Raw genomic sequence first — 15,759 nt, 5'->3', positions numbered from 1 at the left:
GGCTGAGGCAAACTGCGATCTCCAGTCTGAAACCCAGAGGCCCGCGTTGGGAACTGGAGAAGATAACGTGGCAGAGGAATTAACTGAGATCACATGATCGGAGCTGCTCGTGACATTAAATTAGGTCTCGGTGTCAATTAGTTGTCGGATCAATACATCCTCATCAAAGTGCATGCACGGTCTTTGAAGACATCCGTGGGGATCCGACATTTCAGACGATGAAGACAAATAAAACAGTGATGCTGATACTAATATGGCCGACCTTCTGCAGGAAGAGCACCAGGATGGGGATGAGGGCGGCTCTCTCCTGCTCCAGAGTGAAGAGAGACCGCGGCGTTCGGACAAACAGCTTGGTGTGTCCGTACGCCACATCGTCCTGGAAACCGTGCTGGGTGACGATGGCCTCCACGGCCTCTCTGTCCGAGCCCATCAGGTGGTTCGGCCAGGTGTACTCGCACGTCATTTTGTACCTGCGGACATTCATGTGCGACAACAAGAGTGCTGTTCAGCATCTACAACAATGGAACAGGTGCTCTTATAATTTACCTGGAAAAGTGTTTTTAGTCAGTGCTTGTCTTTAAAGGGGCACGTCACCAATTTCACATCTTAAGGTACATTTACTAGCCATGGGAAGTACTCCTCAGCTTGTATTATTATACTATTGTATAATATCTTCTGTGGGTTTGGAGATTTGTCAGGTCTAAGAAGATTAGATGATTATTAAATATGAACAAAAGGAGAAAGAAGCTATCAAGTTGCATTATGGGAAGTCTAGGATCTAGTGGATCGTGATCAACGTAAGGGTAACTTGGCCTCTGCTGCCTCACATCATCTAAAATCCCTGGAGTACTTTGAAAATGAAGTATTTTTCCTCAGCAATCTACAAAGACAGCTTTAGTCTCAATTGGACACAATAAAAAAATAATCTGGTTTTACTTGATTTTGTAAATGTTCTCGTCCTCTGCATTTTAGAGTTAAATGAAAAAGATTGCATGCGTCATGCTTCTCTACTGTTACATGTAATTTGGAGACTTCCATTCATATTAAGTAAGATAACTCTTATGGTATTAGTTTTAATTATCATTGTATCATAGGAGTAAGGGGTACTGCATAGTTTGGTAGATTATACACAACCCTGGTGGTAAAACGAGCTGCTTTAAGACAAAAAAGACAACTTCCTCACGGAGGAGTTTGACCGTAGGAGGACGCTGCAGAACTCTTGCTTCACAGAGCGCCACGACGTTCTCTTACCGCTGCAGGACGCGAGCGTAATGCTGCCTGTAGGCAAAGCCCGCTCGGCGCACCATCACGTTCTCCATCAGGCCGAGGTAGGCCACCTGATGCTCGCAGCGAGCGTCGTCGAACAGCACCGGGGACTTCATCTCGTTGGGCTTTACACACCGCACATAGTAAGGCTCCTGAAAGACAAAGACAAAAGGGATGCGGGCAATCCTCTAAAGAAACGAGCAGAGAGAGGTCCTCTTTCGATAGGAAGACACCAAATTCCTTTTTTTCTTTGTTATTTCCCAGCTGGGTTCGATGAAATATCCCATAACCACATCGCTGCAACTAACTTCTGTATACATTTACAGAAATGTGTACTGAAAATACAATACTGAAGGAAATTAAAGTAAGGATGCAATGGACCACGATAAAAGTACTGCCATAGCAGGACACAGTGTACACATACTTCCAACGCTTTTCAGTGTTTGTATGATTGAGGCAATATTCTTTCATAACATTCTTGTTTTATCATCTGCACAAACTTGTGCTCGTCTTTGAATTATTTTTTTTTTGCATGTTTTTCCATCACTGCTGTGTTCATCACTGTGCGTGTCAATAAACGACACTTTCTGAACTGTGACAGCCAAGCCGCAACACCGGCAAACCGAGTCCACTGACCTTAACCACACTTTCAACGGCTGCTACAGTGAGCAGCTGAGCCTCGCGACACACACACTTATTAACAGTGCGTTTAACTGCGCATCACATCTGCGAAGGTGATAAAGCCTCCAGTGCGGAGCTGACGGCTGGGCGCCTGCACCTTGACAGGGACCTCTGAGGGGACACGCTGTCCTGTCACAGAACAGAGACGTCTCTCACTCGCCGTCCGTGAAAGACGGCAGAACAAAGTGAACACTTTCTGCTCCCCAACACTGTCATCCATCATATCGATGATCATGTGGACTGTGTGCCCCCAGTTCAGTTAATGAGGGGGGGGGGGGGGGTTGGGAGCAGACTAGATGGGCAGAATGGGCACAGGTGCTTCTGTTCGGCGGTAGAAGAAAACATCCGCTCATTTGACGTGACCTGAAGGTTGCCAGGGGAGCCGCCTTTCATTTTACCTCAGCCGCACCGAGACGAGATGCTGCGAGCAGCCTGACAGCAGGCCGTCCCAAAATAACAGCAGGAAATATCAGACTTCAGTCGGTGAGATGAGGCCAGGAGAGGTGAGCTTCACATCTTGTGGTCCAGCACCACCTCCCCCTTTACCGCCCCCCCATCAACACCACACGCAGCCAGACGGGACGAGGACGAGCGACCTACAAAAACTGTTACTATCTGACACCGAAAACAGCACATTGCCATATATATGTACGTTCCCTGCTGGGCGGCTGTGCGTTGCATCTCATTCCACATTTTTGTCATGCATGTTGACGAGCCGTCCTCCCAAAAGAGACATCGCACACAGACGCACTGGCAGCCTCAGAATAGCCTGTGACTCATTGAGGCTTTACAGGGACCAGAACAGGCACACTGGTGCAGAGCATCTTCCTGATGATGGCAGCAACGTAAACTGGGGGAGAAGATGTCTGTCTGGGCTAAATACTCCAACTCCAACGTGAACATATGATCACAAAATCAAACCTGGCTTTGATTTGATGCAAATTCTGCCCTTCAGACCCAAACACAGCTACATATTTGGTCAAAATCGACTGACATTTTGGCATCTGTATTGCCATATGAAAATGATGAAGCCATAGAAAGGCATAAAGTCAAACCACGGTAACTGGCTGAGTAGCTAACTCAAAGCAAGACAGCTGTAGCCGCGGCTAGCCTAAAGCTAAACAACATTTAGATTTTTCTGTAATTGAAAACATGGCCATTTTGATGAATCTTCACTTTCTTATTCCACATAACAAAATAAGGCAGACAACTCCATTATTGATAGAGACAAAACAACTGTAATTTGAGAAATTAAAGCAATTAATTTACGGTAGTTATTTCACATAACTAAATGAGATGAAGAAAAAAAACTCCTGCCAAGCTAACTAGCTTAGCAGAACTCTTAGGAGAACTGCCATCTCAGCTAGCCATCTGTCGCGCAGTTTTCCGACCAGCCTGAAAATGTAAGAACCTCAGAGTGTCCATAGTTACTGCACTCCTTGTCTTTATTTTATATTTGTCAGAATCACGTATCTTTAATCAGTCTAAAAACTGCCAATGCCAACCTCAGCTTCCCCAAATGGTTAAAGGGAAGGGAACAGGAAGTCCATCGTAAGCCGAAACCACTGACCTTGCAGCCCAGTTTATCCACCAAGGCCACAATGGAGTTTTTGAAGAGGGTGGCCGCAGTCAGAGGTCGCTTGGTGACCTCCGTGATGCTCAGATGACCATCTGGCCACATCTCCTTCAGGACTGGGTTGGCACTACGAGAGAGAGAGGGAGAGAGGGGGGGGGGGGGGGCAATAAAGGGCGTCATTAACTGGGTTAGCAGAGGAGTGATGGGCAAAGAACTCATTATACACTTAACCCAGATTCTGAACTGTCAAGACCATCATGATATTTGTCACCTGTTGTACATGAGACGCTTGAAATCTTGGAAAAGCAGGTCCTTGTTTTTGTCCAAAAAGCCCTCGACGGAGTATCTGTGATGGATGTAGAGGGAGAAAGGGAGAGTAATTGAAGTATCTCCAAAGAAGGAGGGATGTCCCACTTAAGAGCACTTGGAGTGAAGAGGTGTGTCTAAAACAAAGTTACAAGGTAGTCACAGTTCTAACAGTCGCCGTCTGTCACTAAAAGGGTCACTATCACTATGTTAAGGGACTCCACTCTATTTCAAATGTTTCACAGTCGTCAGGCTAGACGATTTATAAATTAGGAACGTGCTCAAATTCCCCCTGCGGCTAACGTTTTGGAGAAGAAGAAAAAAAAACGTCTACAAACTAATCCGTCTGCCTTTTCTTTAAAACGGCTCAGTTGGTTTTGGTGAAGTGTCAGCGGGAGGTCGCGGTCTTACCGTTACATAAGCCGTACAGCCCGGGGCTAAGAGAGTAGTGTAAGTGTTGCCTCAAATAAACCTCTCCCTCTCCTCTCTTGTTCACAATGTAACAATAAATTACACGGTGTGGATGCTTTCTGAAGAAAATGCATCCTGCATTCAAAATCTTACTTTGTAGTGAAGTATTATAAGCTAAATATGCTTTAAAAAAGTACTTCTTCCACAGAAAAATAGCCAGTTTGAGTGATACTTTTAACTACTGTATACAGTTAGGTGGTTGCATCCAGTGGTTCCCAAACATGGGATCCAGCCCCCACCAGAGTGAAGACACATTTGGGTGAGGTGATGAATGTGAGGGGAAAGAAGAAAAAACTAAGTTCTGCAACACAGTTTTGTGTACTCTTCTCTAGTCTTTTACATCTTTTAGTGAAATCTAAGCTCTTTAGGACTCAAACTGTTATTTAAATGAAATCAGGTCACAAGTTAAAAAGCTTGGAAGACACTGGCTAACAACAAATCAGTGGTGGATGAAGTATTCAGATCCTTTGCTCATGTAAAAGTCCTGCACGACAAATTCTACTGAGGTAAAAGTACAGATGTATAGCAGCGAAATGTACTTCAAGTATTACAGTAGAACTAGTATGTCCTGTGTGTAGCGTAGTTACTGTTGTAGCTGGTCAAGGTGAGGCTAGTTTAAATTGTTTTTTATATATATTTTAGGGGTCGAGACCCCTACAAAGGGTCACGAGATACATTTGGTGAGTCATAAGAGGATTATTTGGGAGAAGAAAGATGAAAAACAAAGCTTGCTAAACTCATTTGTATTCATTTTTGTACGGATGCTGTGCTTTGTTTTGGGAAACAACAATTAGGCGTTGGTTATTGAAATAAGACCACGTGAGAAGGTTAGAGTGTAAATGGCTTACAATACAGTGTATTTCATATTTTAGCATATATTTTAATGTAAAAATCAATCTGTAAACTGCAAAGCAACTACAGATAAATGTATAAAGTAACTTAAGTACAGCACTTGAGTAAAAGTACTTCCACCACTGCAGTAGTTCACACTCTCTTCCACACACACACACACACATTTCTTCTACACATTCTCTCTGCACCCTTCCCTCTCTAACAAACAAACAAACACACACACACACACACACGAACGAAACCACGGACACACTCAGCATGTCACATGTCGCCTGTGTGGCCCTGTCTGCGGCTGTGTCCTACAATGTCACATCTGGATGCAAAGAAGCGGAGGCTGGCTATGACAGATGTGTCCCCTTGACTCACGGGCGGCGAAAACCACCTGACCAAATCCCGGGAAAGCTCACCGGAGAGAGACGAGAGAGTGCGAGAGGAAAAGAGAGAGAAAGAGCAGTCAGCACAACAAAATTACAAGGACAGGACAGGACAGTGCTGGGAGAGGACAGGACAGGAGAAAAAGGCAGCGGTCCCTCCAGAGACGTGAGGATGATTTAGAGGGAAGTATATCAAAGTGTGAATGTCAAGGCTGGTGCGAGGAGAGGTGCCGTGTTGCAGAAGGTTAAAGGGAGCTCACGCCGAGAGCGCCATGGTAACAAAGACGTGAGATTTCTGGCACTGTAAAGTTGTGCAGTGGGGGAATATGATATATCTTACGGCTGCTCGAAGTGCTGCATGTGCAGGCGGAAATACTGCAGGGAATTAAGATGTGGATGGCAAAGAGAGTCAGGTGAGTGTTGCAGTACAGAGGGAGGAGAAGAAGAAAAGAGGAAACAGGAAAGAGGAGGAGGAGGAAGCGAAGTAGGTCAAAGCTTGTGATAGTGGTGGTGCGCTGAGAGTGGTGGTGCCGGTGGGGGGCAAGGATCAGGGTATATTTAGCCATCGTAGACTCAGATGTGGTGGGGTGGGACCGGGGATGGTGGGGGACCAGTGCCACCAGGGAGCGATATACCAGGGGTGACAGCTCAGAGAGAGCGGCCCTCCGACATGAGGCGGGGTGACGGGGACACGCAGTGACAGGGACGGCCATCTGTCATCAGCGCTGCAGGTCGGTCACGCATGCTATTTAGTCCCCCGCCTTGTTAACGCCAGCAGGAAAGTACATTTACTCCAGTACTGTACTTAAATATATGTGTTTTGTATAACATAAAATGTTCATCACTAAATCAAGTGTTTTTACACACGTAAAATGTATTTGCAACTTTACTTAAAGTTACTGTGAGGAACTTTTAACTGGTTATGAAACAGCTTCAGTTTAATCCCGATGCCTCTTTATGACCTACATAAGTAAACGAGACCATCAGAGAAAAGATATTTCTCTATAGCGATTGTTAATGCTTGTCATCGGTGTCAGATTCCACAGGAAATCTGATGAAATCATGCAGGTTCACCAGAAACTCCTTCAGCTCAGACTCCAGCGGGGCCTCCAGCAGAGACCGGCCCACGGCGGACAGACCCTGACCCGGCTTTGCTGCCGCCTTTGACCTGTAGTCGGAGCTCCGGCGGGAGGAGGAGAGCTCAGCCGCCGACAGCAGCGTCTCCGCCTCCGGCCAGGAGCAGAGCCTCGCTGCTACACTGGGAGCAAAGGCCGTACTGCTGGGCCCGCTGGGAGGCACGGGAGAACCAGAACCGGGTAGACTGTCAGCCCCTGATGCAGTAATATGAGAGGTTTTCCAAAGGGACTCTGGTGCTCTGAAACACTACCGCTTTTGTCCTCAGGGACCGCCAAAATCATCACAGAATGAAAGTTCCTTCTAGTAGCTTTAACTTGACTCATAACTGATTAATCCTTTTATTTATTTTTCATAGAAAAAATACATTTCATGGTTTCAAATGTTGTGATTTGCTGATTCTGTCTGTCTTGAATTACAGTGATGTGGATCGTTTGGGGTTTGGGTAATTGTGATGGGCATTTCTCACTAATTTCAGGTTCACAAACCGAACAATGAATGGACCGATCAAGAAAACATTTGCGTGAAGTGAACTCAGAAGAGTGCAAGATGGCCAGTAATGTATTCCATTATCGCATCCCTTTATAGTTGTTCTTTATGGTACTATAATATAGTGTTTTATTTTATTTTTATTGTCCTTACATATTTAAATTGTGCTTTTTTTACCATTTTTATTTGCTCTGATTTTTGAATCTTATTTGTTTATATACGTATTATTTCTCCTTCTTAATCTTCACCTGTTTTATATGATCTTTTTTTCCCCTATCCACATCTTACTCACATGAACGAGTGCACCTCCATCTGGTTAGCTTTGGGCTCAGTGCTGCTTGATGTGCTCTCTTTTTAGTATGACTTTTTAGGGCTTTTTAATTTTCATTCTTTAAATCTTTTAATCTGGAAAGCACTTTGTGCTTAAGCTTGAAAAGTGCTATATAAATAAAAGTAGTATTATTATGATGCCCTGGCGGTAATCATGAACTCTACAACAGTGAAATGCTGCTTACAATGCATCGGTAATAGTAATAATAGTATAACCCTCACGCTGGTCGTCCTTATGCTGGTACCTTCACTGAAGTGAAGTGGATCTGAATGCTGCTGAACGCTGACAGTGCAGTAATTGTCTGTGAGAGCTGTCTTGAGCTCCAGAGACGGATGAAATTGCTCTGTGTTCCGGTGTGTGTTCGACATCGTGTTAGCCCGGATTTCCCCGTGTCAAAGACCTTCAATAAACCCGACTCCACTTCTCCTTGATTACTGCTGCTGCTACCCCCCCCCCCCCCCCCCCCTTTCGTGCTCCCTTGACATATTAATGTCCTCCCCCTCTCTAGATTGAGGGCAGTACACGTGAGCGGCGGGGATCTTTCTGAAACCAAAGCCCCGTCGGGTGACCACTGTGACGTTTGAATCCAGTGGGCACTTTAATAAGTGGAGCAGTGATGGAGAAGGAAACCCAACAAACCCTCTCTAGTCTGTGAATGATAAACTAAATGACCACTAACTTAAACAAAAATGTATTGCGCTTTCGGAATAGGATCAAAACTAAAAAAGGCCTTAATATGCATCTGTTTTAAAGGGTCACATGTGATTTATGGTAGAATTAATCATATTGATTCTGTTTTGTGTTTGAATGTGGTGCAGGGCTGTTTTGCAAGTCACCAACTTTTTCCAAAGGCAAAATTATTTACGAAAAGGATCTTTATAAATTAGGACTAAAGGGGGAGGGATGGTTTAAATTACAAAATGAAAGCCCTAACAAGTGACCAAAACACATTGTGGAGAACATCAGATACTCATCTTTCATTTGCATCCTCGATCAGATCTCTCCTATAACAGCGACATGCCGATTCTAATTTGATCCCGTATGGTGCAAAATGTGCACGTGCAACCCTGGAAAATACTTCAAGGTGTCACCAGCCTTTACAAGTCAAAGCTGCACGTTTTGAACATTGGCGACCACTGATTCTGTGCAGTCAACAGTCACCTCCTCTCCTGTACATGGTTGAATGTGCAGCTTAGTGAATGCACTTTACTGTGCGTGTGTGTGTGTGTGTGTGTGTGTGTGTGTGGCTGAGGAGTGTTCTTCATGTGTTTCCACATGAACAGATTTGTACAGTAGGTCACAACTCACATGTACGCATCAACGTTCGGTGACTACATTTCCCGTTTGTATACTTCAATATGTGGACACACTCGGTCAATATTGCAGTTTAAATTTACTGTATGGTCCGTGCGGATCTTTCATCGAGTAACTATATTACATAGTTGGATATTTGGAACCTCTCGGTATACATTTTGTGATGTGAGATCAGAAGTGGGGCTGCAAAAATAAACCTGAATTTGATCGAAATCGCAATAATGTCGACTGCAATATTCAAATCGCAGGAGGAGCGGTATTTGTTAAAGGCAATAAATGTAATATTGTCGTGGTTAAATGTACGAACATCTTAGTTTGGCACAGATCCCTGCAAAAGTCCCACCATAATTATTTTTAAGCTTTTTAATGAAAATGAGAACAATGATCATTCCCTCTAATCTCGCAAATCATATCGCAATCGTAATATCAGTCAAAAATACTTGCAATTAGATATTTTTTCAAAATCGTGCGGCCCTAATCAGAAGGATTGTGGTTTTAAGTCCAGACACAAATCAATTGTTTTCCATAATTGCTAATATGGGAATTTACAATAACTTCTTCACTTTGAGCGCAACACCACTCATTGGAATGCCTCTATGAATTCACCCACTGCTGACCTCTCTTGATAGGTTGTTTTTTTTTGCCTCACACTCCTGAACTCTGCACAGTCACTTATTCATGCATGGGCTGGAACGCCTGGGGGGTGGGGGGGGGGGTGTAATGTGTGAGCAACTCACGTGACGTCTCCGGCGTAGTGGCGGATACGGAAGTCTTTCTGAAAGTCCATGGTTTTGTCGGTGGGAATGAGCTGGAAATGAAGAGGAGACGCTGTGAGTGCAAATATTACATACAACATATTATATAAACGTTTGCTGTGTGCAGATGAATGACGGCTGCATTTCAGAGCCCCGGCTGTTTAAAAAAAAAAAATCTCATGATGTCTCTTAAGGCAAAATCCCCTACTGACTGCAATGCAGAACCGCACCTGCGTTATAGTCAATATTACAGTCGCACTGCAGTGTGGACCCCCGTTGTTCTTGCTTGTTAATTTCAAGTCAAAAGTCGAAACAAAAAACACACAAGAAATACTAAAATACTTTATTTCTATCCTGCAATTCAACAGAAATTAAGATCTCGTCATTTTTTATTTTTCAGAGTAAAGTCTGAGGAGAACATGTCGACAACACTTCCTACTAACTAAGTGAAGTTACAGCCACGCTTTCAGAGATCCCTTTTCAAACAGCGTCTCGGTTTCATGTTGTTTCACGTTTCTGATCTGTTCTCACCTTGCGGGAGGTGTAGTGGGGGTGCTGGGCCAGTTTGGTGTCCATGCTCTCCAGGCAGACCGTGTCAGTGACTTTGCCCACAGTGAGGCACGCTTCGTCCAGGATGGAGATGATGCCCTTGTGGGGCTGCTCCACCAGGTCCACGATGATCTGGTTGTTGAAGTAGTCGATCTGCGTGTGGTTGTTAAGTGAGAGGGGGAAAATACAGTGATGTTTATGAGTCATGTTAGTGCGTGTGTGTAGGGGGGGGGGGGTATTTCTCAACCTGGACCCTATATTCCCATTTTTTGTGTCTAAGAGGACATGAAATGTATCCAGTATTGAGGGAGAACTGCTAAAAGGGCTGAAATGTTATCACCTTTGTGGCAACTCCTCACCGTCAACGTCCACTAGAAATGCTTGTTTCTGCCGCTGACAGGCTCAGATAGTTATTATAAGTGTCTGACAATATTATGGAGAGAACCCTTCAGAGAAACAGCGCTTGTTCCGCTCTGTTCATTATTGTGTCATGTGACTTGTTGCTGGAAGACAGGGAACACCCCTGTGAGCCCAACAGGGTCAGGAAGTATCCATGGATGCTTTCATGAAAGTGGTGCCTTCGGACTGATGTTTATGTGGCGAAGGCTTCTATTCTCCTTCTGTTTAGTTAAACAGCGGTTTGAATCCATAAATACTGCATTAGTGTCACCTACTGGAGAGCGCCGGGTCTTCCCTTTAACTTGTGAACGGTATGACAGACACAACAGCTCGGTGAGCGGCCTCAAAAGCATCCACGCCAATCGGCTGAGATCAGTGAACAACACATTTCCATTTTAAAATATGTTAAGTTGACAATTTGCAAATAGATATAAGGATGCAAATGTCATTCAGTCATGCAAATGTAGACGTTTAAGTACAAATATGACAACGTGTTTATGCATATAACATATAACTGTTTGTGTTTATTCACAAATGATGATACACGAGTTGTAAATTAGAGGCAGGGATACAGATTTACAGATGCAAATCCGTTTCACGAGTTACGTAACTTGGCATTTGTTTGTGAATACTTATAAGACTGTTTTGAGCACCGTGGCTGTCTGTTCTACTTCAATACTGGACCAGTTTCAAAAATAGTTGTTCCTATTAGTCACTTAGACACAAACACATGGGAGAAAAGTGTGCGAGTGTTGCCGCTCGTGCGCGCGTGCTTCTCACGTGTTGCCAGGTGATGCCCTCTCGCTGGTATTCTCCTTGCTCCTGTCTGAGGATCAGCTCGATGAAGAGCTGCTGCAGCTTCTCGTTGCAGTAGTTGATGCAGAACTGTTCGAAACTGGCCGACAAGCAGAGGAACAAACGCCTGAGCAACGGCATCAGCAGTTTCTTTGCACAAAGTGACACAGAGATAGGGCAGCAGCACCAACCTGTTGTTGTCAAAGATCTCAAAGCCGTAGATATCCAATACGCCAATGACTGTGTTCTTCCCATGAAGCACCGGGTCGTAGTTTTTGACTTCAATGACACTGTTGATGCGGCTCACGATCCAGCCGAAAAGTCTCTCGTATAGCGCCTAGAGCGGGGAAATAAGAGTGTGTTTGACAGTGTTAGAAATAAAGTGACAACTGTGAAAATGAGCTATAAGCAGAGTGTGTCACCGTGATGATGTCGACATCGTCGACAATTTCATTCTGACGAGCTGCTTTTGTTAAAGTAAAATTGAGCAGCATGATTTGCATTACAGCACCTTGGCGAAAGCGTCCCGTCCGAAGCAGGCGTCCTGCTCCGTGTGTCCCTTCTCGATGACCTCGCCGCCCCCAGTGGCCACGGTGCGGAACAGCAGGCTCTTGCAGACGTCGTCCGCCTCCGTGGTCGTCAGCTCGGAGATGTGGCCGACGGCTTCGAGCCCCAGGATCTGAACGCTCTCGCCGTCGCTCTCGAACTGCAAGTTGCCCTGAAAGAAAGACCGACCGCGGTTCATTACAGAGCCGTGACCCTGATCACTACTGGATGCTTTAAATGTTGGTGATCTCAAGAACCAGGGGTGCAAAATCTATCATTTTAATCCTAGATTATAGGCATGAACTTTTCCTATTTTGAGCAATCCATGCTATAATTTACCAACAGAAGAATGGAGGCCAGGATCTGATAAATTGAGGTAATCTCCTCTGCTGAGAAGCCGATCACTTCCAGGGCGCTCATCACCGCTTTGTGGCTCGAGCGATCGTTGTTGGAGGTCTTAAGAAAGAAAAAAAGGATTTGGGATTATCACCATCAGTCAAAAGAATATGAGGTGCAGTTCAGAGGGGGCAATCTGGATGGGTTTTTGCAATTTTTGCCAATGACTTATTTCAAATGTGTTTATTGAGAAGTTGGTTTAATTTCATACAAACAGCCGTTTCTCAAATAGCTCATTCTGTTTGCAGCTAAAAGTGTAAAGGTGACAAACTCACAGAAGTTGCTCCCTCTTTGGTATGAATATAAGCAGCGGGATCATTCTGTAGATGCAACGACTCCAGCGTCTCATCTGAGCCTCCACGCAGTAACTGTGATAAAGACCCACCAAACAGGCAACTTCAGATCCAATTTACCAAATTCATTTGAGTTCATATCGTGCAGGAACTGCCGGAGCGGCAATCCACAATATCTTTGATTACATTTGTTTTTTATCGCTCGGTGTATGCTTTGCAGCGCAGATTAGAGTTTACCTGGTAGAACGAGTGGAAGTTCCTCTCCCCGTTTTGCTGGTGGACCACCCTGGACTTAAACAGGAGAACAGATTATTGCAGTAAAACCAGCGTCCATCCTCCTAACACACTCTTACGCTGTCATGAGTGTTGTTTTGTTGGACCAGGTCCTGCGTTGGCTGTTCTTACTTTAGTTTTCTCTCTAAATTGCTTTCAACTACCCCAAGAGGAACTCTCGGGGTTACAACTACAACTGAATTTATATTAAGCTAAACAATATCAGATAGCACCACAGGTAACAAACGACAAATAACGAGAGCTCTTAAAGGGGTCAACGCAAGTTTTCTAGTCTAAAAGAAAAAGAAACACTCTGAACTCAAAGTGCAACATGTCATGTGGCCAAATGTCAAAGGTTTGCTGTACTTTGGTAGCAAATGGCACATCTTAAAAGAAGTTCTTTGCTCTGTTTAGACAGCTGGAAATGCATCCAATCTTCACAACAACTCTGACTACCTGAAACAGTGTGGTTATTCCTGCCCTCTGTAAATGAAGCATGGCACCACCATTCACACCATCATTCACACCAGCTCTGAGTGCCAGACGGTTCTTTAACACAGTGGATAAATACAGCAGCATCACGTAACCCCAGGCGAGCCGTTTATTAACGCGCAACAGCAGCGCCACATTGGCTTCACAGATACATCTATTCGTGGATGTTCTCTCTCACCTCTTTGTCATCACCTCATGAAACATTCATGTTCGGGAGAGAAGACGTAATTTGGAAACTAAATGAGCGGAACTTTCCTGTACTTTACTTCAGAAGTGGGATCATTAAGTCCCCGACGACATACAACTAGTTTGTTTCTCTGTTTCTTGGACCCGTGAAGGGTCCCCCATCTGCCCCTCCATCACCCTGCCCACCCACCTTCTCCAGCAGGTAGTTGTTGATGTGCCCTCCGGTGGGTTCTCCGTTGAAGTTGAAGTTGATGTCCATGTACTTGCCGAAGCGGCTAGAATTGTCGTTGCGATTCGTCTTGGCATTCCCGAAGGCCTCCAACACACAGTTGGATTTGAGCAGCACGTTCTTCACACTGATTTGTCACATCGTGGTAACCATTGATGGGGAGCGTGTGAGACAGCCATCAGGGAGGCGAAAATGGAGTCAGAGGAAAAGAAAAAAGGGAGATGATAAATGTTAACATCACGTTCTCATGATCCAATTATTTACTTGAGTTTGATTTAAGGATAAAACCCTTCTGAATCTACGTTTGAGATTACAGCACTGACTCAATGAGTTTTTAGTTCTATAATTAACCTGTAAACAACACTCACCTCTCAACCTCTTCCCTCTGGCTTGGATTCGTGATGGCTGCAATGTACTGCATGATGTATTTACTAGCTTCTGTTTTTCCTGCCCCACTTTCACCTAAAATACAAAACGCACACACAGGTTTCACAGCAATGATGAACAGATCAGTACAGCTGCAAAATGTAATGATACTTTGCACAATGTGTCTTTAGGCTCTCGAGGTGGAAGCATAGGAGTGTGAAAGAGACGGACCTGATATGACGATGCAGGTATCTTTGGCCCGTCGCTTCATGGCCTTGTAGGCAGCATCAGACACTGCGTACAGGTGAGGAGGGTTTTCATACAGCTCCCGGCCCCGGTACGCATCAATGGTGTCTTTGCCATAAATGTCCATCTGTCTGTACGGGTTAACGGCGACGACTACTTCTCCGATGTAGGTGTAGATACGGCCCTTCTCAAACCTGTCCGAATAAAAGAAAATACACACTGATGGCATACTTCACATGTACAGGTATCATGTAGGTGTACTGGATGCCTGAACAATAAAGATACTGTGTGTGCATCTCTATATATGTAGTGTGTATTTAACTATTTAATTTATTCAATCTTTAATTGAAGTGGGAAACGAGGCGTAAAGCCTCATGACATTTTCACACCACCCATGAAAAAATAAAACCTTGAGCTGTAAGCTCCATAAAAGATCATGCACCTTTATGTGACACGTAACTTCCTGACAGGAAGTGACACAAGTGTGTGGACACACCGAGAGCAGGAAATGAAACTTGCGGTTCAAAGGGTGTCACAGCATTGTGCCACCTCGTGCAGCTCTGTTCAGCTGGGAGAGGTAAAACTGACGTGTCACGAGGGTTAGTGGAGCGAAATGGAATACTGTTTTTATGACACATGAGCTCTGTCCCAGCACAGGGTCGATCCTCTGAAGGTTCACATTTGAATACCAAATTCTTCATAACGGGGCTGAACAAGGCCGAAACCTTCAGAGGACACAACCAGTACAGTATACTGGTCAGCTGTTTACTAGATCACTTATGTGGTTCTTGTTAGCTAGCAGAGTTTGAAAATCTCATGCGATCACGGAGTTGTAATCCAGAGAGGATTACAGTCGCAGTTTGAAGCACAGGGTTAACTTTGTAAAACAGAACAAGACAAAAAACGCTACAAAACTACTTGGTTAGGTTAAGTACAAAAAACAGCATGGTTTGGCTTAAAATGACTGAGAAATTGTAACTAAACAAAACTACTTGGCTATGTTTCGACCACCAAAGTACATACTATACACGGGACATGGACAGCAGTCTCCTGGGTGAAAGTCGTTTTTGACCCACCCACCACCCAGACCTCCTTTGATGGACTCATTTGAAGGAACGTAATTTCTAGGAGACAGGGCTGAAAATGGGATGCATGGTGTTGCTCAAACTACACGTACAGTATGTAAAGTAGTTGGTGTTGTCATGTTACTTAAACGTCACTTTTTTATCACCTGTATACTTTTAATTTTGAATTTTTTAATGTAGGGATTTAAACTTTTTACTTTAGTAAAGGAATTTTAAATACTTCGGAAACCAGTGGAGATGTCACAACTCTAATTGTAAACTAATCCCAATTTCCCACCGGTATTTACCATAGACTGTATATGGTATATGCCAGTGGTGGGCCGTCAGGGCCAGCAAGGCCTTCTCTGCTGGCCTA

At 44.4% G+C, this 15,759-nt stretch overlaps 1 protein-coding gene across 2 annotated transcripts in view; it reads right to left on the bottom strand.

The window, feature by feature from the left end:
- The window catches only part of myo1g (myosin IG), a 41,159-nt gene that overhangs the window by 22,501 nt on the left and 2,899 nt on the right, over positions 1 to 15,759 (bottom strand). Inside the window, exons 2-16 of one of the 2 annotated variants that reach the window (XM_076106472.1) lie at positions 14,305 to 14,513; positions 14,076 to 14,169; positions 13,669 to 13,834; positions 12,765 to 12,818; positions 12,510 to 12,602; positions 12,178 to 12,294; positions 11,804 to 12,010; positions 11,484 to 11,629; positions 11,278 to 11,392; positions 10,081 to 10,251; positions 9,532 to 9,602; positions 3,795 to 3,869; positions 3,518 to 3,650; positions 1,252 to 1,418; positions 263 to 470 (exon numbers count right to left, since the gene is read on the bottom strand). In XM_076106472.1, the coding sequence (XP_075962587.1) occupies positions 263 to 470; positions 1,252 to 1,418; positions 3,518 to 3,650; positions 3,795 to 3,869; positions 9,532 to 9,602; positions 10,081 to 10,251; positions 11,278 to 11,392; positions 11,484 to 11,629; positions 11,804 to 12,010; positions 12,178 to 12,294; positions 12,510 to 12,602; positions 12,765 to 12,818; positions 13,669 to 13,834; positions 14,076 to 14,169; positions 14,305 to 14,513 (2,026 nt within the window). Of the gene's footprint in view, positions 1 to 262; positions 471 to 1,251; positions 1,419 to 3,517; positions 3,651 to 3,794; positions 3,870 to 9,531; positions 9,603 to 10,080; positions 10,252 to 11,277; positions 11,393 to 11,483; positions 11,630 to 11,803; positions 12,011 to 12,177; positions 12,295 to 12,509; positions 12,603 to 12,764; positions 12,819 to 13,668; positions 13,835 to 14,075; positions 14,170 to 14,304; positions 14,514 to 15,759 lie in introns of those variants that run through there. The other variant, XM_076106473.1, reaches the window with a different exon arrangement.

The sequence above is a fragment of the Anarhichas minor genome, unplaced genomic scaffold (genome assembly GCF_050575085.1).
Source record: "Anarhichas minor isolate MPS153535 unplaced genomic scaffold, ASM5057508v1 ptg000033l, whole genome shotgun sequence".
NCBI lineage: Eukaryota > Metazoa > Chordata > Actinopteri > Perciformes > Anarhichadidae > Anarhichas > Anarhichas minor.
This window is presented reverse-complemented; position numbering and strand designations above follow the sequence as displayed.